Source organism: Microtus oregoni, unplaced genomic scaffold (assembly GCF_018167655.1).
Source record: "Microtus oregoni isolate MIOR12 unplaced genomic scaffold, Mior012 000002F_ref0000024, whole genome shotgun sequence".
Classification (NCBI taxonomy): domain Eukaryota; kingdom Metazoa; phylum Chordata; class Mammalia; order Rodentia; family Cricetidae; genus Microtus; species Microtus oregoni.
The window spans coordinates 33,856,187-33,882,758 of NW_024543061.1; the positions used below are offsets into that span (position 1 = coordinate 33,856,187).

The 26,572-nt window shown below is 42.9% G+C and overlaps 1 protein-coding gene and 1 long non-coding RNA gene across 7 annotated transcripts in view; one reads left to right on the forward strand and one right to left on the reverse strand.

The window, feature by feature from the left end:
• Adamts9 (ADAM metallopeptidase with thrombospondin type 1 motif 9) overlaps positions 1–26,572 on the reverse strand; it is a 164,812-nt gene that overhangs the window by 74,378 nt on the left and 63,862 nt on the right. For all 5 annotated transcript variants that reach the window (XR_005972980.1, XM_041637471.1, XM_041637456.1 and 2 more), the window contains exons 20-28: positions 25,785–25,995; positions 25,159–25,323; positions 22,777–22,941; positions 16,278–16,397; positions 12,789–12,893; positions 12,454–12,621; positions 10,789–11,055; positions 8,354–8,515; positions 2,142–2,318 (exon numbers count right to left, since the gene is read on the reverse strand). Coding sequence is in view for 4 of the 5 variants with exons in the window: in XM_041637471.1 (XP_041493405.1) it covers positions 2,142–2,318; positions 8,354–8,515; positions 10,789–11,055; positions 12,454–12,621; positions 12,789–12,893; positions 16,278–16,397; positions 22,777–22,941; positions 25,159–25,323; positions 25,785–25,995 (1,540 nt within the window). In the remaining variant the exon portion in view is untranslated. The remainder of the gene's footprint in view (positions 1–2,141; positions 2,319–8,353; positions 8,516–10,788; positions 11,056–12,453; positions 12,622–12,788; positions 12,894–16,277; positions 16,398–22,776; positions 22,942–25,158; positions 25,324–25,784; positions 25,996–26,572) is intronic.
• LOC121437608 overlaps positions 1–26,572 on the forward strand; it is a 49,597-nt gene that overhangs the window by 18,590 nt on the left and 4,435 nt on the right. The gene's annotated exons all lie outside the window — the stretch shown is intronic.

Here is a 26,572-nt window from a genome sequence, read left to right on the forward strand (position 1 = left end):
TTTAGAGCTAGAAACAGGAGTCATTGAGGTATGCTGAAATGTAGAAGTCCTAAGACATTATACCAAATCATCCATTAAATAAACATAAAATAATCCAAACCAAAATGCTATAGCAAGAGTCCGAATGATTGCTCTCTTCCGTGTACATAAAATTAATCTATTTAAATGGCCTATCTACTAAAACAAAATGCTTTTGATTTAGTTTTTTTTAAAAAAAAATCACAGTTTAAAAGCCTTGCCAAAGTGGCCACTCTCTTAAGACAGTAGAATTGAAATCTGGAAGTCAAACTAACAGTCGCTTTCTGAGATCACACAGGCAGTAGAGCTTGCTTTAAAATCTATGTCTACATAAGCTGGAGCGCAGAGGACTTACTGTCTTTTCTTCCTCTCTCATACTTTAGAAAACTATATGTAGCCCCAAGTAGAACAGCAATATTAAATATGCCCCAGGTTTTCAGTTAAAACAATCAGCAGCTTATATTTAAAGACTTAAGCTATTAAATTATTAATAGGAGATATACTGACAGGACATCTCAGAAAAAAAAACTAGCATATATATGTATGTACAGACACACAGTGTGTGTGTGTGTGCATATACACAGACACATCCCCAGAACTATATTTATAACTCATTATGAATACATTTTTTCTATCTTCCTAAAAATGTATTTGAGAAAAGTATGAGATCTAAGGGTTAATATTTAGAGAAGGAAAACACAGATTTCTTTTCTTCATCAAACCACAAGACTATGCAACGAGAAGGTTCTCACAGCAGTGTAACCAGTGATGTTAGAACTAGTGACATACTACTCTTGAGAGTGTGAAGGGACCCGGGGGAATTAGCTCTGGTGTCGCCTGTACACAGAGTGAGCATGCCATGGGCTCGAGCCGGAACATTTCACGGACAGTAGTAAGCAGCAGTGACAGAGACACTGGGATTTTCAGAGGCCATCCTGTCTGCCCTAATGTTACCTCAGACCTTCTTCACAGCATGCATCTGGAAAGGTGCCAGCGATGAAGACACACTGGCTTTAGAGAACCACAGATGTGCCGCTGTGACTTTTCTTAAACTCTGGGATAAATCCCACAGCCTAGTGAAAGAGCACAACCCGAGCTCGTGTTTCTTCTCCCAGTTCTCTACTGCATACAGAAGACTTGCGGCTAACTGGGGCACAGAACCAGCCCTGCCGAGGCAGCCATTGATGTCCAAAAGCCTGACTTTGAGACGCATCAGTGGGTGTCAATCAAGCTGCTTCAGCTAACCTGCTTTTCACCTGGCATTGGGAATGAGTAAAACCTTCCAAGACAAGTCTGAATAAAAAGTCATCTGGAAGTGACTTTATATAATACTGATTTCAGCTTCATCGCAATGAATGTGCTTCCAGGAATATTTACTGTATTAGATACATCAGACCTACTGGCTTCATAATTTTTTGTCACAGCTTAGCCTAGGAACTGTGCTGACACGGTTAGTCCATCTGTTTGCTAAGAGCTGCCCCAGTAGTTTGCATTTACAGTGACAAACCTGCCTTGCCGTGCCAGCTCCTGCCTAAGGAAAACGAGGAGCAAAGTAAAAGCTGATCTCAGATGGCCTTCTTGTCTCGGGGCAGGGAAGAGATTCCAGATACCTCAGAAGGTATCGGGTCACTGGTTACGCGGTTGGTCACCTAAATTGCTAGCTATTGGTGGCTCTAGACGTTATGCGGGTTATGCTAAGGTATTTCCAAGCCTCGCAGAAGCAAATGATAGTAGTTGAAGAAAAAAAAAAATGCCTTGGCCTCAATAAGCAGGAACCTTGCTCCAATAGTCAGAGCTACCACAGCTTAGAAAGCAAAGACTGGCTACTTTTGAGCCATTTCTCTAAATCATTATCAATGTACATACATACAGCTCTTCTAGGCAAAGGAAGCTACTTCTTGGCACCATTCCTGCATGAGGTATATGGATTCTATAAAGTCACTTTGGCAGTATCACACGGTATAAATTATACCAGGGCAGAATAGAGAGAAGGTAACCGGGCATTCATAGCACAGTATCTAGGACGCCTTCACGGGCGTGACAGTTCTTGGCTGTGAAGGCATGCCCCAGAATATTATAACACTGAGAGTTTGGGTAGCAAACATGCAGCATTAGGGCCGTACCGAGCTCCAAGGGCCAGTACTCCACGCAGCATCTCGTGGGCAAGCGTGTGTGTTGCACTGCTCACGGTCTGGAGGCTTGTCAAGAACTTCACAGCTCAAATCTGGGAACCGGTCACCATTGGCCCGCTGACAGACCACCAGTCTTGTCCGCATGCCTCCACCACACCGCTTGGTACACTGGAAGAGGGACAAAGAACGCGACAGTTATTTTGTGTGAACAGCACATGGCAAATTCTATTTCCCCACAGGAAACTTTTCTTGGCTACACTTTGTTATAATGTTGGGCAGCCTAAGTCTGACAGACAGAGCCAAGGCGAATTGCCAACAATGACAGAGTCAATGGACCATGGTTCCTGGGAATATTAAGTATCCCTCAGTGAGGGCTTCCTTTAGATCTGAAGTAAGGGCTTTTATATAGCTCGCCTCATCAGGTTGAGAACACAGTTACTTGCCTCATATTTAAAATGAACGTTGGGAAGTTAATTTAATCAATCTTGATTCATTAGCCAGTAGCTAAGATAAAGTTCTTTGAGGCATACAGAAACAAGTGAATAAAAAAAATAACCAGAAACTACTTCAATATCAAATAAAAGAGATAATGACTTGGCCTGCTTTGTTTTGTTTAGTTCTATTCCTTTTATTTTATGGTAGTTGATAAGTTTTTCTTTGGCTTTTGTTTTGAGACAAAGTTTCACTGTGCAGTCTAGGCTAGGCTGGAACTCACTGGAATACAGACTGACTTTCTGTCTCAGCCTCCTGAATGCTGGGATCATAGAGACAAGCAGTCAGGGTCAACTCCAAGTTTTATTTTAAAATGTTGCTGAGGATTTAATCCAGGGACTGAGTTTTATACAACCCACATGTGCCGGCAACTTCTATGAAGCAGTCACGGATGGACCTTTGCTGATTCTCTTATTCTACTTGTGATGTGCAACTGTTTAACTCAGCCTCTGGACCTCAGGACAAGTACAACTGTCCCTTAGGATGAACAAGAGCATGATGGGAATGAACACCTGCTGACGTCCTGACTCCCGGCAGGACTCACATTTGTGAGACGGGAACAAGTTGTATTTCTTGGACAGTGCCGCTGCGCTCAGATCCAGGAACACAGACATCCAGTTTCCCTGCTGCGTCAAGGGCGGCTCTCCCACACGGGGAGGACTGACAGCAGCCCAGCAAAGACGTGGACTCGCCTGGCTTGGATTCAACTACAGAAGTCTAATTATGGATCCCTCAGGACAAAACTGCACTGAGTGTTGGAAAGACTCACATCCCAGGAGTCTCAAAGCCCCTCTCCCCCTCCCTCCCTCAGCATCACTGCCTAGGAAAACATCAGTGAAAGTCAACAAAAATTCCTGGGTCAACTGCCTGTCCCTTCTAGGTTATGTGTATGAAATGATGAGACACAGGAAGGTGGCCTAATGAGCCCATCATCTCCTATGCCTTTTTTCTTCCTCTTGGTGCTGTGGTCTTCCAGGTGTTCATTTTCAGGTTTTATTTGGTAAACAGTCAAGACACAACAACTTGGTAAGCCTTAAATATGTGCGTCTCTTACAGATTCAACCAGAGAGAAAGAATTTAGTAACATAAATATGCATGTAAGTCCTTCTATAAAGTATAACAAGAGTTCAAAAGGCCCAACACTACTGCTATTGATTATCATTCTTACTATTAATAAAGTTATTATTGCATTATTATAGTATCACTTGATTGATTGAAAGTTACATGTTAGGTACTTAATGGATGCTATCTCATATAATAGTCATAAATATTATGCAGGTGGTACTATTACTATTCCAGTATATGTGCAATGACATGAAAATTGAGCCAAATTATGTTACTTGTTAATACCACAAAAGTGATAAAGGTCATACCTAGGTCCAGCCAGAACCTGCACATTCTGAGTCAGGGTCTAGCTGGGTGAGACTGCCTGATCCTTCCCTCCATGTCACCTCCTCAGCTCCCCAGATGTAGCCATCCTCATCCAGTGCCCTGAAACAGTCACACCCCAGCTCGCATGGCCTTCAACCTCCAGGCATACACAGGAAGAGACCGCAGACATACTCCCATTCACAATAGGCTCAAGGAAAACAAAATATCTAAAAATAAATTTAATCAGGAGGTAAACAAGCTCAGCAATGAAAACTTTAAATCTCGGAAGGAAAAGATATAGAAAGGTACTAGAAAAAGGAAAGACATGCCATTACCATGTTCATGGATTGACAGAATTAGTATTGTAAAAATGACCATCCTGTCAAAAGTTGTTTACAGATTCTGTGCAGTCCCAATCAAAATTACCCTCTCATTCTTCACAGAAACTTAAGAAAAAAAATCTTATTACAAAAAAAGACCCTGAATAGCAAAAATAATCCTGATCAAAAGGACAATGCTGGAGAGATAAGCATTCTAGACCTCAAGCTGTATTACAGGACCATAGTAATCAAAACAACATGTACTTGCCTTAGGTTTTTCTATCACTGTGATAGAACACCATGACCCAAAGAAACAAGTGTTCATTTCATCTTACACTTCAGGCAACAGCCCTTCACTGGGGGAAATCGGGATAGGAACTCATGCAGGGCAGGAACCTGGAGGCAGGAGCTGATGAAGAAGCCATGGCTTTCTCTCTATGTCTTACTTAATTTGCTTTCTTATATTGTCCAGGACCATTGGCCCAGGAATGATACCACTTACAATGGGCTGAGTCCTCCAAAATCAATTACTAGTTAAGAAAATGTCCCACACACTTGCCTACAGAACAATCTTGTTAAGGCATGTTCTCAATTCCCTTCTCTCAGATAACTCTAGCTTGTCTCAAATTTCCAAGAAAAAAAAAAAACATGAAAACAAAAGTACTGATGCAAAAACGGACATAGAGACCAATGGAACAATAGGATGTCCAAATTGAATACCTAATTATATGAATACACTAAACTACAGTCATCTGATATATAATATTTGAAAAAGACTCCAAATATAAATATTAGAGAAATAAAAGCATCTTTAAAAGATGGTGCTGGGGAAACTGGCTGTCCTTTGAAGAAAGATGAAATTAGATCTTTACCTATCAATTTATACAAAAACTAGTTCCAAATAGTCCAAAGACTTAATTATGAAACCTAAAGCATGGAAATGACCAGAAGAAACATAGGCATAGGATGGAGATGTAGGGAAGAGCTTTCTTCAGGACCCAATTTGTCCAGCAACTGAGGCCAACAACTGGCAAGAGAGATCCCATAAAACTAAAAAGCTCTGTCCACCTAAGGAAACAAGCAGTGAAGCGAGGAGGAGTCCTACAGGGTGGGAAAGAATCTTTGCCAGCTATACATCTGACAGAGAATTAATACCTGTCATAAAGTGCATGGAGAACTCAAAGTACAAAAAGAAGTTAAAATAAAAGGGCCCACTTTACAAAAAAATAGGCTTGGGATCTGAATAGAGAGTTCTTAAAAAAGAAAAAATGGCTAAGAAATATCTCAAAAAATGTTCATCATCCCTAGCAATTAGAGAAATAAAAATCAAATCAATCCTGAGATTTCATTTTACCCCGGTCAGAATGGCAAAGATTAATGAACCAAGTGATAACAGTTGCTGGAGGAGATCTGAGGGAAAGGGAACTCTCTTTCACTGTTGGTGGGATTGAAAACTGGTCCAGATGGAAATCAGCATGGAGAATCCTCAAAAGCAAAAAAATAAATCTACCATACAACCCAGCTATACCACTCCTTGATATATGCGCAAAGGATTGAACGTCTGTTCCACAGACACCTCTTTAGTTGTGGTCACTGAAGCTCTGCTCACAATAGCTGGGAAAGGGAAACAACCTAAAAGTCCTTCAACTGACCACAGATAATGAAAATGTGATAGATATATATTATGAAATATCATTCAGCTGTAAAGTAAAATGAAATCATGAAATTCTCAGGTAAATAGGTGAACCCAGGAAAGATAATATTGAAAAAGTAATGTGGACCCAGAGAGACAAGTATCACTGTTCTCTCTCTCATCTGCATTTCTCGAAAGGGACCATGGGGTGAGGGAAGCAATCGAGAGGGGAATAACATTGTACTAGTGATTTGAAGAGGACTGGGGAAAAAAGGAGGTTCTTCAATTAGGGAGTGGGGAGGAAGATAAAGAAGTGGAGAGGAGGGTAAGAAAACAGTAGAGATGTCTGTAAAAGTCAGAAGGAATCATTGTATTCCACCTAACATTATATACAAGACTGATAAATCTGTGTATACACGTACATATATAGTTACTTGTGTTGTCCCGGCTGACAATGCTCCTTCCAAGAGCTATGGGCTACCTGACAGTACCCCGACACCAGACGTGAGAAGCCTTCTTTTGAGTTGTTGGTTGGAGTTGTCAAGAAACTCTCAAAACATAGGCTATTGCAGTTGCCCCTTGATTGCCTCCCAGAGAAGGAAGAGGTCCTACTGCTGAAGACACCATGTACTTCAGAACAGGATCCAGAGGATCCAAGCTCAAAGACTCCTCTGCGAGGACTAGCTTTGTGGGACCAGAAGCTGCCATGCAAGCTTTCAAATGAGGAAAGTAACCAACAGTCCTACCCAGCTACGATGTCTATGTAATAAAAATATCCAGCATGGTAATAGCCCCAAGGGTGCAGTATTGGCATGTATATCTCTGTGGTAACCAACAGCTCTCTAATTGGACTTAAGGTCTGTTCAGTGAGAGAGAAATCATGCAAGGTACTGTAAACATAGCCAGCTACCTGAGGCTAATAAATCTGTGGTCTTGGAGAAGAACCTACAGCCACCACTTTTCTAGATCAGCATAATTCTAACTTCATTCTAAGTATTTATTCTTATATCCACCATTGGAGAAATATCTCTTTGCAATCATTGCAGAAAACCTCAACCAATCAAAATACAGAGAATAAGTAGCCATGTGGTGCCCAGTCCTAACTGTTAGAGCTAACACAACCCAGGCAGCTAAGGCTCAGGGATCAGAGTGGAAGAGCTATGGAAAAATTGTAGCAGCTAGGAGAACAGGATGTTCTCTGTGAGAATTCATCTCTTAGAAATGTCAGAGAAGCTACACTTACGAAGTCTTATCAACAGGACTGCCTAAGCAAGCTCCAAACAAGGATGGCACCAATAGATTTGACAGCATGGAAGGGACATCTCATAGGGCCCAAACCCTAGACAAAAAACTACAGGCAACTAATGAATACTGAGAGCAGGAGAAACAGTCTTCCCCAGGGAAGAATACCCAGATTAGTTATCAATAGCAAGGGGTCATCTCTGAAATCATGTACATACAAGTAACAATGTAAGAAAAGAGCATATTGTATTTACATATTTAGGGTTATTATATGTATGTATAAAATATATAGAAGAAAAGAGACCATGAATTTGAAAGAGAACAAGAGGTACCTGGCAAGGCCTAGAGTACAGCAACCGGGAAGAGGGGAAGTGAGGTAATATGGTCTTAACACACACACACACACACACACACACACACACACACACACACACACAGAGCCAGGAAATGGACCTGTTTTATACGCTGTGTTTCCCTTTGTCAGGCAAAGTGGGCAATTCTATAAAGTCAACAGTGGAAGAAATCACTCTTGGAGCAGGGGGATATACAGCTCATCCTTTAATGTCATCTGTGGTAAGAATAACACCCTTTCTGGTTTTGTGAGGAATTTGAAATCTTAGAAGGCACTCTGCCACGGTAATGAGTGCACCCAAAACTAAAGCAGAAATGGCAAGACTCCCATAGGCTACTGCAACATGCGATTTCCATCCTAAAAAGCATCCATTTCTTTTTTTTTTTTTTTTTTTTTTTTTTTTTTTGGTTTTTCGAGACAGGGTTTCTCTGTGGCTTTGGAGCCTGTCCTGGCACTAGCTCTTGTAGACCAGGCTGGTCTCGAACTCACAGAGATCCGCCTGCCTCTGCCTCCCGAGTGCTGGGAAAGCATCCATTTCTTAACCATCAGAGGTTAACTAATAAACGACTTAGGCTAGATTTACGCATGCAATCTTCTGTCATTCTCCAGCCCCTGCCCATTCAAGCGTTCTCTTCTTAGTAATAAGTACATTTAAGAAGCAGGGGAGAGCTAACAGAGATCTCCTAGAGAACCCCAGATCTGGAAGCTCCTCCTAAATCTAGTTCCTAAAAATAAAATATTAAACAATAGCAGCCAATCAACCGAGGAAAGATAGAAAATGGTTTGCTCTTACCTCTCCCCAGCTGCCGTAGGCCCATTGGGGACATGGGCCAGATTCACAGGCCCTTTGCTCATCAGGTTTGATTCTCTCTACACAGTCACTGGCGGGGTATCCATTTTCATCCTGACACACCACCACTCGCCTCTGGGACCCTCCGGCACAGGTACTAGAACACTAAGCACACACAACAGCAGATTTATCTTCACATCGTTTGCCTTCTGCACACACATAGACCAGCTGGCTGAAAGGCCAGTGACAAATGACAGAGACTGCCTTTAGGTCTTCATACACAGTGGAGGAAGGTAACTGGAAAACTGGGCACTTCCCCAAGGTGGGGCTGTTCACTTTGTATACGCAGGCAAATGGCTGGACGGTAGAGAGGAGCTTCTCCCTCTGTTCTCCAAGCCATCGGTAGGTAGTCAGCCCTATGGAGTGATACTGTTTATGGAGTCCTCTGTGCAGCCCCATTCATTGCCCACCTTGTCCACATTTCTGAGAGGGACAGAAGTGTCAAGGGACACTGTTTGTGGGCTTTTTTTTTTTCAAAGTCTCAAGAGCTCCTTTAGAACCAATGTTGGGGCCTCTTTGAATACAGAGGTTAACTCATACTTAATGAACTGCCAGTTGTGGAAAGTGAACTTCCACACAGACTCAGTGAGTCCATAAATGTACCACAGAATGTCATTTAGACATTACTTCCTAGTGGGGGATAATCCTTTCTCCCCCTCTTCACAAGAGCCTATATTTTAGTGGCTGATGGTAGTAAGACATACTCTATTTGCTTTTCACTTCCTCAATGAGCTCAATTGAATCCCATTGCCACCAACCTCTCCTTGGTTCCTTTCAGTGGAATGTTCTTGAATGGCTGTTGTTTGCATTTCAGCTGGTTTCCCCCCACACTTCTCATAGCTCTCCCATGAGTGTACAGGTGGAGTGCTTCTCTTTCCAGAAAGTCTTTCCCTCTTTAACCTAGGGCATATCCTAGAACCCTCTATATGACCCTTGATGTAAAATTGGCAAGCTTATACTCATTGAGTCTCCAAAGCAATGCAATTTTCTCCAACTAACCCTCCTTGATGGGGCAGGGAGGGGGACCACTCTACCTTAGAACAGAATCATTCAACCTGAAACAAATATATGTTCCCTATAAATGGATTTAAATGAAAATAGCACTAAACCATGAAACAAACCCCCACACCAAACCAAATCACAACAAAAAGCTTTCATAGGATTGCCAAAATACACATATGTGACTTCCTAATTTTTTTTTTTCAAACAGGAAAGTCCAGGACACATTCTCCCCATCCTCCACCAGTTTTTAGAACTGAAAGCTTCCCCAGATGGGAAGACTCCCAGGATACAGGAGAGGAGGAGCTGAGAAGGTGAAGGGGGCTGGCTAGCACAAAGCCAACAGTCACACTGAGGTGTCTAAGCACAGAATCCAATCAGCACTCAGGGGCCAATATTTCTGCATTTACATTTACCTTAGGGAATGACAGACTTCTAATTCCTTTTAGCCCAGAAATAACATAGTTAACAGTCCTAGACCCAGAAGGACATTAAAATTAAAAAGCTAACAAGACCTCACAGTGGTCAGCCTGTCCCCTCTAATTATGTGGCTCCCAGAATCTGTTGTCACCCAGACCCTTCAGAATATGCCAGCCAGCGTTTCAGTATTCCACAATGTATTCTTGAAAAATTTTCCAGCAAAACAATTTAAAACATCCACATGCAGTTTTTTTTTTCCTTTTTATGTTCCGTTTCAAGGCCGTTTGTAGTCAGAAGGACAGCAGTAAGACTGTGACAAAGATAACTGTCACAGTAGTTGCTGGCTCCATCCTGTAGCGAGCAAAGCAGAAAGCACTTCCCTCGAATCATCTCATTTAGCTACAGAAACTATCGAAAGCAAGACAATGTTGTCCTTCTTTGGCAGCTGGGGAAACTGAGGCCTACAGAGGGAAGGGCACCAGCCTCGGTTAAGAGCTCCCTTCTAATCTAGGAGATAGCTCAACAGGTTTAATATGTTTGCTGCCCAGACTCATTGAGTTCAATTCTTGAGCCCACACAGTGGAAGAAAAGAACCAGCTTCTGCCAGCTAGCCTCTGATTTTCACAACCGTGCCATGATGCACACATTCATAAATAAATAAACATTAAAAAGGTAAAGAAAAAAAGAATTCCTCTTCAGAAAAGTTTCTCTGGCCCCTCTCCTCCAGTATACTCTGCCTGCCCCTCCTGGTTCAACAGAAGTCTTGTCACCCAGAAGGGACACCTCCTCCTCCAACTACAAAGGAACTCTACTCTGGGACTGCAATGAAGCCATTGTATTCACCCAGCTTGACAGCAAATGTGTGTCAATAAACTTTCAAAGGAAAAGTTCTTCAGAAGCAGCTCTAGTCTGTTTTCCTCCAGGCACAAGTAGGGGAGACAGGCAAAGGGGATACTCACTGCTCCCCAGGGGCCAGTTCTCCACTGGTTTCCTCCAAGCACGTGGGTGCGGCTAGGGCTGTCACTCCTGGGACGGAAGTCCTCATTTTGATATGGGTAAACCAAGCCAGTGCCTGAGATCCGTTGAGGGCATGGTGACATGGAACAGTCCTGTTCAGTCTCGGGGATATAATCTGGGTCACACTCACTCCGGTCAATCACGTGGTCGCTGTAGTTGACACACACCACTTGTCGGGTCGCCTTACCTTGCCCGCAAGTCACGGAACACTATGTTGAATATCCAGAAAGAAAAAGGGGCTATCATTTGGGAGTCCGACTTACATTATTGAAAATAGGTTTCTTTGGGTGGCTGAACATTTTCCCAGGTGCCCAGTTTAAAGTCTCAGAATCATCTTGACTACTTTCTTTTGTTCCCATCCAATATCTCTTTCGCCAAGAAATGCTGACAACACAGCATTCAAAACACATCCAGATCCAGCCGCTCTGTTTCTACCCTCACTTCTCCTGTCTATGAAAGGCATAACCTTCCCTTGCCAGGATTAATGTAATCATTACCAGCTGGACTTCCAGACTGACATGCCCCACATATGCGCTGTTTGCCAGTGACAAAATGCCACCCACTACTGCTTAACTCATGCATCCTTCTGGTGACTTCCCAGTTCACTTAAAATAACACCCAAACTCCTTGTTGATTTGCTAGGCCCTTGATTATGGAGCCTCTGGCTATTTCCTTGGCTGTTCTCACATTCTCCATATACTGCATTTAAAGCTTCTCGAACAAACCCAAAACTCCATCTCAGGGGCATCCTGTCTTCTGCAGTATCTGTGGCACCACACAGATAGCGTTGTGCTTTTCTACCCTACTCCATGCATAAAAGTGAGATAATTCGTCTTTTGTTGACTACTCACTTTCTGCTAAGCAGTTATAATAGTTATAATAATAATAATAATAATATATAATAATAGTTATAATAGTATATAATCTCAATCATAACAACATCAAAAATAGGTATCCATCCTGTTTCTTTCTAAAATTTAATTTTATTCACCTATTCAGTTTTATTTCTGTGTGTATGTGCATTTGTATAGTGTGTGTATGTGTGTGTGTGTGTGTGTGTGTGTGTGTGTGCTTGTATACACCAGAGGAGAATGACCGGTGTTGTCCATCTAGAGCTCCTTGTCCTAAACCCTGGTGACAGTGTCTCTCATAAAGCAGAAGCTCTCAATTTTCAGCTAGGCTGGCTAGCCAGCAAGCTCTAGGAAGCCACTGGGATCTGTTTATCTTTGCTCCCCAGCACTGAGTTTAGCTTTTACATGGGTGCTGGGAATTTAAACTCAGACCCTCAGGGTGGCACAGAGTACTCCTCCCCACTGACCAACATCCTCAGCCCGTTCTTTTTAAAGAACAGAGGAAAAATGAGGTCCAAACACTTTAATTTGCTCAAAATCGGGCAACCAATAGATGACTAGGTTTTTAAATGTGCATTCCTTGCACGATTGACTAAGGTTTCTTCTATACTTAGCTAGATACACATATGTGGAACAGGACAATTTAAATCTCAAGTCCAACTCTGAAATAGATAACCCATTCCTAATATGGACCCTTCAACTCCTTATCCTCCCCCATCTTCCAATCCTACCCAACCCCACAAAATCCACGCTTACGGAACTCCAGTCTAGCGCCTTCCACTGTCCACAGGGTGTCACAGAACACTCTTCCTTGGCTACTGGCTTAGGCAAGGTAGCACAGGCACTCTCGTCAGCCACAGAACCATCCTCGTCCCGACAACTGACGTATCTCATCCGGGTACCTTTTCCACAAGTGGCTGAGCACTGGGTGTTGGAGTGAAAGGACACAGACATGTCATTTGAAATGGCTGCTTAGTGTTTTTCACTTAGCCCAGTTTCTTATCAGTTCTTAGCTCTCTTTCTAGAGTCATGCCAGAGAATAGTTGTCTCCTCTGAACACCTCCCCACTTTTCTCCCCGTCTGTTTCTTACTGGAGTCCAAGACCCAAATCGCCACTGGGTTCTGGGCACGCTGTGTGTGTTTCTCCTTGGTTCCGGGCCCAGTAGGAGAGGGTGACAAGATGATAATTCACAGTCCTAGATGTGAAAGAGAGAACATTTACCTTCAAGGAAACAGGCGTTTATAGATGTACAGTCATGGTCAGAAAGCATATTGTACCAAGAAATCTAAGAACTCTTATTTCTGCCTGTTTCTACAAGTCTACTGACCCCTCTTAGCCCCAGTCTCTTCAATGGCAAAGAGGGATACAATCTGAATCATTTTCTGGATGCCTTAACACAAGGCAGGGTCTACTTAGTCGTTAAAGCCGTGTTTATTCACCTGCCCCTAGGAAAAGAGAGGGAACATTGTGAAGCACTGCGCATGTCTGGAAAGAGCAGGATAGCGACTAAAAATTATTAACTGTTAATGTTTAAAAATTCTCAAGGCTAAATTGTGTTCTCACATTTCAGGTAGTTTCCTAATCAAAACCTGCTAATCATGAACTTGTTTTCCCAGGGCACCTAAAGATAACACCCAGGGTCCTGAAGGTCAGCCTCAGATATAAAAGGAATTTTCTGCAGGGCAATGGCTGGAATTCACATAATGCCCCTCAGTCACTCCGAGAGACTTGTAGTGAACTCAGTGGTCTGTGGATGGATACTAGGCTCTTATTTACAGAGTGGAGAACCAAAGAGCACACCTGTTTATAATCACTCCCAGCCGCCTGGATTCGAGACATAGTTATCAAAGGCCCAAGAGCCTGCTGACCTGGAGCAAAAGCATTGTGGTCTGGGACTGAAGGTCACTGATGTTTCCTTGCCTTAAACCTTTACATATGGCAGAGAAATTCTGCTACTGGCTCCACGCCTGGCCTTTCCCTTTGCCAGTGCACCAGAGAGAGAGTCCAGGGGACTTTTGCAAAAAGCAAATAACTTATCCATAGGCTTCAGCCGTGGGAGCCTACGGACAAAGGAACACTCTAGAATGAGAGTGAGAAATCCTGGTTTGAATCTTTAAGGAAATTGCTAAGTTGCCACTTGATGTAAGGACTGACATTTTCTTGGGACTAAGGACCGTGTGATGTGTATGTACGTGTGAGCATGTGGAGGCCAGAGGGCGTTTATTGGCTGTTTTCCTCAATCACTCCATACCTTAATTTTAGAGACAGGATCTCTCATACAATGCGCAGCTCACTGGCTAGCTTTGCTTGCTGGCCCATGAGTTCCAGGGCTTTACCTGTCTCTGCGTCCTGCCTCCAGGTTACACACACATCAAAGATACACACCACCATGCCCAGCTTCTACAGGGCACTGAAGAAATGAACTCAAGTTCTCATGACGGTGCAGCAGGAATCTTCTCAACTGAGCCAATTCCCTGCCCCCACCTCCATGGCAGTTTACACATTTAGAACAATTATAAAAGCAAAGTTTAATCCGGGTGGTGGTGGCGCACGCCTTTAATCCCAGCACTCGGGTGGCAGTGGCAGGCAGATGTCTGTGAGTTCAAGGCCAGCCTGGTCTATGAAGCAAGTTCCAGGACAGCCAAATCTGTTACACAGAGAAACCCTGCCTTAAAAAAAACCCAAAACAAACAAACAAAAAACATAAAAAGAAGAAAAAAACCCCCAAAGTTTATACAGGTACAGTACTTGTTAGGGTAGTTGATTGGCAACGATAATATGATCACCACCACCATATTCACCCTTTGTGAGTCTTTATCCATAGATGATACATGATGAAATGCATCCAGCTGAGAGTGCCCACAAAGAGGGAGCCGACTGGCTGTACAAGGCCTTTCTCAAGACATGAGTTCCCGGTACAGCCTTGGCTAAAATCTACTTTCATTGTTATCAAATCTGATATGAAAATTCAAATCTTCTCTCATCATAAATAATACCAAGATCAAGGCAGGCACACAACAGTGAGCTTGTGGGGCAGTACTCTTAGGAGGGGAACAGCTCATATACATGTGTGTGCATGTTTACATGTATGTGTGTGTGCATTTGCTTATACACACAGACATTACAGACAGATATTTGTATCTGTGTGGATGTGTAGAAATTTTACTGAGTTAAATGATGTATAGCAAAAATTTTACAAATGACATTAAAATTTACAACGATCTCAAATTTTATTTAGCCATCTGATGCAAATATAAATGGCTCTCATTGATTTTTTTTTTTTTGCTCAACTTTTGAACCTATTGCCAAAGGATGACGATAACTGCTGAAAATATAGTTGAAAAGTGTGTTACTGAATTATAACAGTTGGGTGTTTAGGAGGAAGGTGAACGAGAAATGTAGATGTTTCTTCCAACCTGACTGCAACCTTGGAACATCTCTTTGAGGTGAGAGTGGGGGGTGCAGCTGAGTGGGCGGAGTCCATGCTAGCATGCGTGAAACCCTCAGTTCAACATGCAGAACTGCTAAACTAGGGCAACCCATGTCTGGAATCTCACAGCTCAGAAGGTAGATTACAAGTGGATCAGAAGATCAAGATTGTCTTTAACTACAAAGAATGAAGCCAGGCTGGGCTGCCTGAGACCCAACAGGAGAAAAATTCTTTGCAGAACCAGATAATAATCTCCAAATCCTCACTTTTGGGTGTTATTGGCAGTGAAATATCTACAGATTATTAAAGTTTCCCCATCACTTTCTTAGGGTGGTAACAGCTGACAAGCAGGAAACGAAGCTGTAATTATAGCTCCTGCTGGTATCTGTGTGCCTTGCTCTCTCACCAGGCCAGTCTCCAAGCCATGCACTTGACCTTGATACAGTGCTAAGGAGACACTTCTAGCAGCACACCACAGACACGGACAGATGTTAGTGACCCTGTGAGCACAGGCGACTGCGACATCTAGTAAAATTCTAAGTGCGGACTTTTGAGGATTTATCAGCTCTCCTCCTCTCCAGTGTTTCCCAGGTAAAGAGAAGCCATACGCAGCCTCCAGCTCCCGAGGCTTCTCTGAAGTGCTGCTCCAAACTGGCTTGAGCTGAACACACTTCTTGCAATTAATTGTGTCTGAGCTACTGGAGTCTTCAAATAAATAATGTAAGATATCCAAGTTCAAGGCAAGACTAACTAATATTTGCTAGCCAACAAGAATGAAACTCTAATCTATAGATACTTAAACAAACCAAAAGATAAAAACAGAAAAAAAAGTTATATTCTAAGCTTGGCAGAGATGGCACATGCTTTTAATCTCATCACTCGGGAGGCAGAGGCAGGCAGATCTCTGTGAGTTCGTGTCCAGCCTGGTCTACAGAGCAAGTTCCAGGATAGGCTCCAAAGCCACGAGAAACCCTGTCTCCCAGCCCCCAAAAAAGTTAGATTCTAAATGTAGAAAATAAGTAACTTCTAGTTACAGGTGTTCTATGTATGGATTCCTCTATGAAAATGTTTCACTTTTGCCTGAACCAGTGCGACATTTTGGCCCCTTACCGCCCCAAGTCAATAACTGGACTGGGATGGGAGACTCACCTGGGTATCGGTCGGCCTGGTTGCGGCATTGCAGTCATTGTCATCCACCACAGACATGTACGGCCCAATGACACACTTCACTGCCCTCCGTTGGTAGCCCTGTCCACAAGTGACACTGCACTGGGGGGAGGAAACGAGACAAAAATGTAAAACCTTTTCTTGCAGGTCCTCGCCCCATGATATTCTGTAAGAGAAAAGTCCTTCTACCAGAGTGAACCAAGGGCCGATACCCAGAGATTAGGTAAAACGATGCGATCCCGTTTCCTACAGTTTACACTGGTCCATCATTGTAATGATATTTACAAGGATCTCTGTCTGCTAATGGAATTACACTGGTAAAAGGCACAATGCCTTGACCGTGAGCGCCAGGAGGGAGAGGAGAATATCCATCATTGTCATAGTCTTCACTCTACCCACTGGAGCGTTCTGGCTAACACAGGTGTCTGTCTTAACAAAGGTCTGTGACCTTTGATTTCTGGAAAAGAATTCTCGGGCAATAACTGAAAGCTGAATCAATGTTTCTGCATAGGACACGCTTGGCAGTCGCATTTATGAGAAAGAGATAAGATATTGGAAAGGACCTACATGTGCAACAGCCAAGAGTTAGTTAAATATATCACAGCACATGAGTAATACAGAGATCAATAAGACGGCTGCAAGGCACACTGCCAGAGTTCCAGGCCAAAGAAGGGCATGGGGGTTGGGGCGCTATGGGGAAGATAGGCAAAGATGAAGAATCAGTTCTTAGACCAGAGAGCTCACTGAGCCAGCAACAAGTGCTAAAGGTGTACCGTTGATGGAGCTGGAGATGTAGTGATAGTAACTTTTAAGCCATACAGTAAGTAGAGGAGTACCTAAGGAAGAAGCTGCCAGATTGGGTAACAAAGTAGCTCAACACTTTTGTTCTTTCAACCACCTGGTGCATTCAGCTCAATGCTCATGAGGAATTGTTTCAAGATAGGCTCCCAGGGAGGCCACCCAACAAGTATTAGCACATCTAAAAGATAGCATTGTAACATGCTTATCTTCTCTGACAACAACGAAATGGGACAATAACAGAAGCAAACCTGGAAAGTTTTGTGTGTGGAACTGATGTGTGTTTTGTATGTGGAACCAATGTGTGGGAGCTGATAGATTCTTAAGCAATATGTCAGAGAAGAAATCACAGAGATATTAGAAAACACTGGAGAGAAAGATGAAAGAAATGGTAGAGAACCAGAAGACATGGAGAAAGCAGCATTCATCAGGAAACTTATCACTGCAAACGTATCTACACATTAAGAAGAAAGACTTTAAAACAGCAGCTGAGCCTTAGCAATAGGAGCTTATCATCAAGTTGTGGAGGGTAACCGATAGCACTGGCAATAGCCTATAGTATTTGGGGCGGGAGTCTATGGGACCCTTTTGGTCACCGACTCAAAAAGATGTAACCCAGTACTGGTACTGGGAATTTCATTTGGTAGCATTTGGTGTCTAGTTGGGGTATTGTCCCCTACATGTGGTGACTTTGTTTAAGCTCAACACTCCAAGGCAGATCCAATCTCAGGAGTAGATGACCAACAAGAATCAGACTCCATGGTTTTTAATGGCCCTCTCCTTTCCTTTCCTTCCCTTCCCTTCCCTTCCCTTCCCTTCCCTTCCCTTTCCTTTCATTTCTTTCTTTCTTCTTTTTTCTTTTTCTTTTTTAAGAGAGAGAAAGAACATGATGTTGGGTAGGTAGGAGTCAGGAGGATTTATGAGGAGTTAAGGGATAGGAAAGAACACGAGGAAAAATACACTGCATAAAATTCTCAAAGAATAAATTAAAAGAAATAAAAAATAACCTAACTTTGTTTTGTGTCTCAAGGAACAAATTGCAGAGCAAACTAAATCCCAAAGACAAAGAAAGTAATAAGTCTAGAATAGATCTGAACAGGTTACAGAACAAAATAAAACAACAGAGGACAGGCAATGTGCTTCAGTGGGAAAAGCTCATGACTGGCGTGCATGAGGTCCTAAGTTCAATCCCTGTTACTGTGTGTGTGTGTGTGTGTGTGTGTGTGAGAGAGAGAGAGAGAGAGAGAGAAAGAGACAGAGAGACAGAGACAGAGAGAAAGGTATGAATATATCCACAAAAGGCACTGACTTAATAATAAAAATTTTAAAAATAAAAATTCAATAAAGAAGTACAAGCAAATGCTACTAAATCTTTTTTTTTTAAAGGTTAACATCAGCCCTTTTCAGGCACTTCCAAAATATGGAAGAAGAGTAATCATTTCCCACAAGGTCAGCACCTAAATATGCATGAACAAAATATCTTGTCTCTTATTTTAAAAAACACTGCAATGATCATTCTAGGCCAGAATACTGATGCAACTTTCAATTATTTCTTAAGAATTTATCCCAGAGGGCCAGCATTATCTTAATATCAAAAGCGAAGGGGGAAGAATAAGGACAAATATCTCATGTAAATAAAGATGCAAAACCTTTCATGAAGACACTAGCAATTAAATCCTGTGACATAGTGTGGGTCATAGTCACGTGGGATTTAGCACAGGAATGCAAATTTAAAAGTTCATATAAGTAGATAAAACAGGAAAAAAATACCTAAAAAGACCTATGAACATATCAACCTATAAAAAGAAGTTGGCAAAATTAAACTTGTCAGGCAAACTTACACCCACCACCAAAAGAACTCCCCCCAAAAAAACAAATGAGAGGACACTTCCTCAATGTGGTGAAGAGTACCTATAAGCCCCTACAAGCATTATTGGTACTCAATGGTGTCTTCTATCATCTCTGCTGTTCTGCACACACTGGAGGTCTAGCTAGAAGCAAAAACTAGGAGAAGTAAAAGGCAGACTGGAGAGAGAGAAACCAAGCCTGGACTATCTGCAGAGGTTACCACAACAGGCACAAACATCCCAAAGAATCTGCAGGGAAATCACTATAGCTACCGCGCAAAGCCAGCAGGTTCAGGACACTGACTGAGGAAAAATAACAATAAAAAAATCAGAAGTATTTCTATACACCATCAGAAATAACAAAAAGGGAAATTAAGAAAGTAAGCGCATTTAGAGTAACATCCCAACGAATAGAAAATAAAGGAAAAAATGTGATCATAAATGTGAGACTTCTACAGTAAAAATCTCTAAAGGACTGCAGAAGAAATGAGAAGGCCTAAATAAATGGAAAATTACTTAATCACTGTAAACTATGGCTAAAAATGCCAATATTCCTAAACTGATCCAGAATCCATTCAAACCCAATGGCAAATCACATGACCTGTGTGAAGAATGAAAAAGCTTATCTTTAAGTTCATACAAAATGGTAAGTTAAGAGATTCCAAGTACCAACACATATAAAAAAAGAAGAAGAAATTAGGAGGACTTGTATTTTCCAATCTCAAAAACTTTGAAAGGAATTGGAATGGTCTTATGCTGGCATAAAGACAGGCATCAGACTAGTTCTGAGTCCAGGAAAAAAACTACATTTTGGCTCAAGTGATTTTTGACAGGTGTGCCAATACTCTTAATGGAGAAAGTATGTCTCTTCAACAAACAGAGCAGGAACAGCTGCTTACCCACATGTGTGAAGCCAGACTCCCACATCATATGTACAAAACCTTAACAATGGATCAGTTGCCTAAAGCCAATAGCTCCAACTATTTAACTCTAAAAATAAAAGGGCATGTGTGATATGGTGTTTGTTTGTCCACTGTGATACTACAAGCAAAGACAACAAAAGAATAAGGGAATCGCAACTCCATCAGAATGGAAAAACATCTGCCCATCAGAAGACATGATCAGCAGAGTAAAAAGGCAACCAGGGAGATTAAAAATTAGTACCAGGAACATATGCACAATTCACATAGCATCATCCACAACCTCACACCCTTTAAAGAATTGGATGAGACTAGGAAAAGGAACGGTGGAGTACATGAAAAATGGGAGAAGGTCCATTGTAAAGTGGTTTAGAGGCTTGTTGGTTTGATTGATCCTCCCCCCCCCCCCCCCATTTTAGACAGAGTTTCCTGTAACTCAGGCTGACCTTACACTGTCTGTGATTCTCAGGGTTGACCCTGAACTTCGGATCCCCCTACCTCCACCTCTTGATTACTGAAATGATAGGAATGCAGCGCTGTTTACAGTGTCTGTGGTGTTAGGGATGGACTCCAGGACTTTGTTTGTGCAAGGCAAGCACTCTACCTGTGCAGCTACAGCCCCAGCTCCAATGGGGTGAATTATAATCTTTTTAAATGGACAGGTAGTTTGGCTAGACATTCCTCTAAAGAAGACATTCAAATGGTGACAAACACATGACAAACTGCTCAACATCTTTTTCTATTAGAGGGATAGAAGCCATAGTGAGACAGCACTTTACACTCAGTAGGCGGGCTACAGTTTCAAAAGTGGAAAATAGTAACTGTTGACAACGACATGGAGAAATTGTATATTGCTTATATATTGCTGGGAGGGATGGAAAATGGGATAGCCTCCATAGAAAGCCACTTGGAAGTTAAAAACTTCGACACAGAATTACTATAGGAACCAATAATTACCTCTCTGGGTAATAGCTTCCAAATAAGTGGCATTAGCTATGAAAATAAATACTTGTTCATTTATGCCAGAAAAATTCATAGTAGCCCAGATGTGAAAAGAACCCAAATGTCTATCTTGGATGCTCATTCACACAGTGGAATATGATTCAGAAATTAAGAGAAAGGAGTGCTGGCCCACGCTACTGTGCGGATGGGTGCCAAAAGATTGATGTATTGTGACTGATGCCGGCCCCATCAGCCATGTGTTAGCACCGCCGCCCACTTATATGAACAGTCCAGCATATGCAAATCCACAGACCCAGAATGAAAATGGATGGTTGCCAGAGGTTAGGGAAGCAGGGGATGGGAAATAGCTGTTGAATGTATATGGGGTTTCTTTTGGAGTGCTGGAAACAGTTTGACAGTACACTGAGATCATAAAACATGGATATACTGAATACCACTGAGCTGTTCCCTTTAAGACAGTTAATTGTATGCCCTGCATGTTTCTTTTCAACCAAAAACTACAGACAGAATACAATTCCAAGTTTCCAAATATAAAAATCCTGAATAAACGGCAACAGCAACAAAAGCCAAACAACAACAAAGAATGCTCTGCATTTTCACTTGAGCAGTGTGTTTGATTTTTTCTCTTTGCTATCACATATTTTGGAAATTTTTTCATGCGAATATTTATGACTCTTTTAATAACATCTTAAAAAACTGTTTGCCTAAGTTGCATGCCTGGTTAAAGAAAGACCAAATCTCTTATAAGAGATGGGAGAAGGATGGACTGGCTGGTCAGTTGTAGGAGATGTGACAGTCCTATCTTGACATTGATCTCAACGTGTGATAACACCTTGTCCTTAATCAAGAAACTCTATAGATTTGGACAAACAGGAAGCACTATTAGAAAGGATAAAGGGGATCTTCTTGTTTGTTCAGAATATTCTAGCAGAAAAGTGTCAGTATGGGGGTCAGAAAATGGCTCAGAGGGTAGAAGTGCTTGCCTTTAAGAGTAAGACTTGAGTTGGCTTCTTGGTGTGGAACCGTCTGTGTAAGTTGTACCTTAACTTCCACAAGTACACCATGGCACACACACTCGCACACATCCTCTTTAACACCCCCCCCCCACACACTACATGTTAATCAGTAAGAATGAGGAAGCCCCAGAGGTGGTTGTAAAGCTGCCTGCACATTGCACGCAAGTTTGGAAATGGAGACAGAGGCTGAAGAACAGGAGTGCCGGTGGCTGGTCAGGGTGGAGGAGCCATTCTTCAACAGATTGCGTAAGTGACAGCAGACAGCTGTTCACTTCTTCGGAGAACTTGGAGTGCTGCTTAAATCATACACAGCACTCTCTTGCTTCTATATTAGGAAAGACTGGATTCCAAGAGCAAACTGGGCCCAGGGGACATGCCCTCTCTCCTTTTGAAATGGTAGAAGGCTAAGGCAGTGGAACCTATTACACTCGAGACAACTGGGAAAAGATTCTCGACCTGATGATTATGATTCCGGACCCCTTTGATCTAACCAACTACGTCCGAAGAATCTCACTTATTTATGAGAGTGGAGTTTTGGATCCCTTATGCTGGCAGCCGAAATATCCCTTCCAAAGCCCAGCCCAGCCCCTCTGCTCCAAATCAGCTGGCAGACAGGATCACATCCCCACAGAGGATTGCTTCTGCCAGATGCCTCGTCTGTTGTGAATTTGTTTAAATGCTTGTGTGCTGTAGTTTAGGAAGGGGTGAAAACCTGCACGTGGGGTTGTAACCGGAGTAATCCCCTCCAGCAGGGCAAGGTAACCCTCACTGCACGGCAGGGCTGCAGGCCACTGAGTCCCCTGCGCTAAACCCAGAGCCACAGAGCTACAGGGCAAGCCAAGCTACACAGAGCTTGGTGGTGAAACCCCACCACTGGAATGCCCCTCTTCAGATAAGCAGGAAAGAATGCAGTTAAGAATCTTATCATTCAAAATACCTGTCCCCAGGGACCTGCCTGCCAGGCTGCACACTCTGGCTGCTGACAGGTCTGCCTGGACTCTGGTTTGACCCCAGCGTCACACATTCTATCACTTAATCGATCTTCACCAAACTGACACCAGACCTGGCGGTGCTTCTGTCCTTTTCCACAGGTGACCAAGCACTGGAATGAAAAGCAGAGGCTGTCAGGGTTGTTTCTGATCAACGCGCTGGGGCCCTTGGGGGCTGGTGGCTAATGAGAACAGGTGGCCCTTTCTCATACACAGCCCCTCTCTGCTGCTGGGCAGCAATGAGCAAATACAGCCAGCTCTCTCCCCGCGCCTTCATCACTTTCTCTTTCTTCTTCCCCCTTTCCTTCTTTTTATCCTGGCAGTGCCTCCCAGAGCCCAGGCTGGCCTCCACCTCACTCTGTGACTGAGGGAGCCTGAACATTCTGATCCGCTCGCCTCTCCTGCCCACCGCTGCCATTGTAGGTGTGCCCACTAAGGCTGGTTTATGTGCTGCAGGGATCCAACCCAGGGCTTTTTGCGGATGAGGCGAGTTCTCTGCTAAGGGAGCTGCATTGTCAGCCCCTTTCTTTCTGGATTCTTCCTTGACTTCATTCTGACTTTTTCATACACACACACACACACACACACACACACACACACACACCATGACGCTTCACCCGTGTTTGCTCCCGCTAGCTGCTCCCATTCCTCCAAACTTTTTCTGATCTCCTTTTCCTCTTTCCCTCCTGCATCATTCCCTCATGTTCCCTTTATATTTAACATCTTATGCCCAGATTCAAACACAGAACCTTAACAGCGTACTATGCTCTGAGAAGCAATAGTCAGGATTTCCCAGCCCAGAGGTTCAGTGTGAAGAATTGAAGAATTAAAAGCTCAATCAACTCATACACCTCTATAACCCAGTCACAATGTCTCTGTGACTCAATATTTACATCTGTAAAATGGGGATAACCATAATTCTGACTCAGAGAAACTAAAACATCTAGCATATACAGTATACATGTATGACATTCTCAAGAAAGAAAAATTGTTAACTATAATCATCATTATCATTTGTGCTCATTTTGGAAAAAAATTAAAAACCGTGGAAGGAGCATACAAGACAAAGCTAAAATAATTGAAAGTATGTTAAACTCTTTACTCTTTCCTTTCCAGTCTTTTTATCCAAGGGTGTTGCATGGGAGCTGGGTGCTGGAACAATCACACTGTATATTCAGTGTGATTCAAACTCCCATGCAGCTAAGACTAGCTACAAAAGTTTCCTTTCCTTTCCTTTTTATTTTGTTTTAGAAAATGGTCTCATGTAGCTCAGGCTAACGAAGCCTTAATTTCACCACATTACACACAGCCAAGGGTGGTATTGAACTCCTGATCTCCCACGGGTGGGATAACAGGCATGTCCACCATGCCTGGCTATTACTTCATCTATAATTTCACTTGAACTAATATTAGCTATCTAAGTAAAATGTGACACCACCATCTTCTGTTATGTTTTAAAAATCAAGGATTTAGCCCATTGCCTCCTGGGAAAGCAATAGATCATTTGCCCACAAAGCAGACACCGGTGGAGACGCACAGTCCTGCTTCACCATTCCAGGAGTGTGAAGGGTTTTCTTTGCAGGCTTGACATCCGAAGTAAACTCACATGGGGAAGGGAAGGGCTTGCAGACAGGAGCTGTGGTTGTGGCTACTTCGCTCCACCACATTTCTGACTTGGCCAGTTAATGAGGGGCACCACCTACTCTTCAACTCCTTGCATCCCCTGATGGATGGAGGTGGAGCTAGGCTCCGTCTTGCTGAGAACCTCACTGGGCTGTGACAATGCTGGGCTACAGTAATAGTGAGGATGGATACTGCACCCAAAGATAGGGAGACAGACGGGATTGATTGCCTTGGGTTTCATCGTGCAAGGAATGAGAAGCATCATTCTGGACACTCAGCCTGGCCTTCTCTTTCTGGCAAGTGCTCCCACGTGCCCGGATGTGTAAGTCAGGTGAGCTGTTCACTGCTCTCTAACTCTCATATTTCAAAGACAAGGAAGATGGAAACCCTCCTTCTTGGACTCGTGTCTAAACTATTTTAACATCACACTTAATTAATTTTCAACTGACACAAAAACGGGGAGGGGAAGAGTCATTACTTCAAACTCAGCAGCAGCAGCAGCAGCAGCAGCAGCTACTGGATGCAAGAGTCAGGCATAGCACAAGTGACTCTGAAGTCCCTGGTGGACCGAAGGATTTCAATCATGATGGAAATGAAGAATCATTGCTTCCCCAGGGGAGAAGGAAGACAGATTCAGCAGTCTACACCCCCACCGGACCCTGGGTGATCATTTGAGTTGACCTAGGGACCAACATTGCCCTCCTCACCTCTGACCAGTCCCCTGATTTCCAATGGGGACAAGAGAACTCATTGCATCTCTGTACGACAACTTTCTCCTGATGTGTGCATTTGCTATCATCCAAGACATCATTTTGGGTGTTGACGCAAATAGCTCTTCTTCTCTGGGTACCACCATCACAGCTTTTAGAACACTAGGAGCATAAACAATAAAGAAACTGGGCATTCCTGAGTGACTTATAAAATACGCTTAAAATCATGGCTACACTGTTTCTTTCAACCCTTAAGAAACGAGTGCCTACCATAGCTGATTCTAGTTTTTATGTGGGAGATTCTTTTTCAATCTTCATTATGAGGTTTATCCTGAAGTCAATATTATCTCACTGGCAAATTGAGACTAAAAATAGGCTATAAAAATGGTTGGCTGATTAGCTTCACCATGAACAATTTTCTGGATGTTATGCCTGAGTCAGACATTGCAATTTAACCTTGGGATTCTTTCTTGCAAAGCTTGACTTGGCCAGGCATTATAAATCAATCACAGCTCTCTTTTCCATCAAGTTTAAATGGGTTTCGTAACACAATCCAAGAAGGAGCCACCATCAACTCATTGAATTTAGTATCCAAGACTCTCTCAGAGCGAGAACCGACTTACTTCTGTCCAGGCCGAATAGCGCCAGCCACCTGTGTTACATTCTCCTGAGCATTTCTCCTGGTTGCTCGGTTTGGGTTGACCGCTGCAAAAACTGTCATCGACTTTCTCAGACCTCCCATCCACCCTGCTGTACTTGGCACAGTAGATGTCCAAAGTGCGGTAACCCAAACCACACTGGGCGCTGCATTCGCTCCTGCTGGCCACGTGCCACCTAAGCAGAAATAACGGTGGAAAACCAACAACGCATTACATTTATGTGTCACATCCAACTAGCGGGAAAGGTGATTTCTTTCTTTCTTAATTCAGATATGATGAAAGCTCAAAGCCACAGCCAGTTAAAAATCCAATTTCAAGCCAACGTATCCATGTATTTTTCACAGCTGCCAACGTACATGGAAGTCACAGAACCATAGCCAGAAATGCTATCTCTGCGAAGAATCTGCCTGGTACAGTTCTTCTGAAATTCAAGCCGCAGAAACAAAAAAAAGGGGGGAGGGGACTCAGCATAGCAAAAAGAAAAAAAAGGGCAATTTTTATATTTCAGAAGTCCAGGCAAGCATCTCATTTGGCTCCTTAGGCCCGCTCTTGGAAAACTCACCTGCAGGTTTCCCCTGTGAATGTGGCTATGCTTGTAAGTGCTCAGTGACTATTCTGATAACAATGCAGGAATGAATAATATGTAGTGTAATTGAGAAATTTCAAGTGCACTATACATGGTGTACATTATTATTATGCTGCGAAGTAAAGACGTAAGCTTCTTGGGTCTGACCACCGGCCCAGCTTCGGGA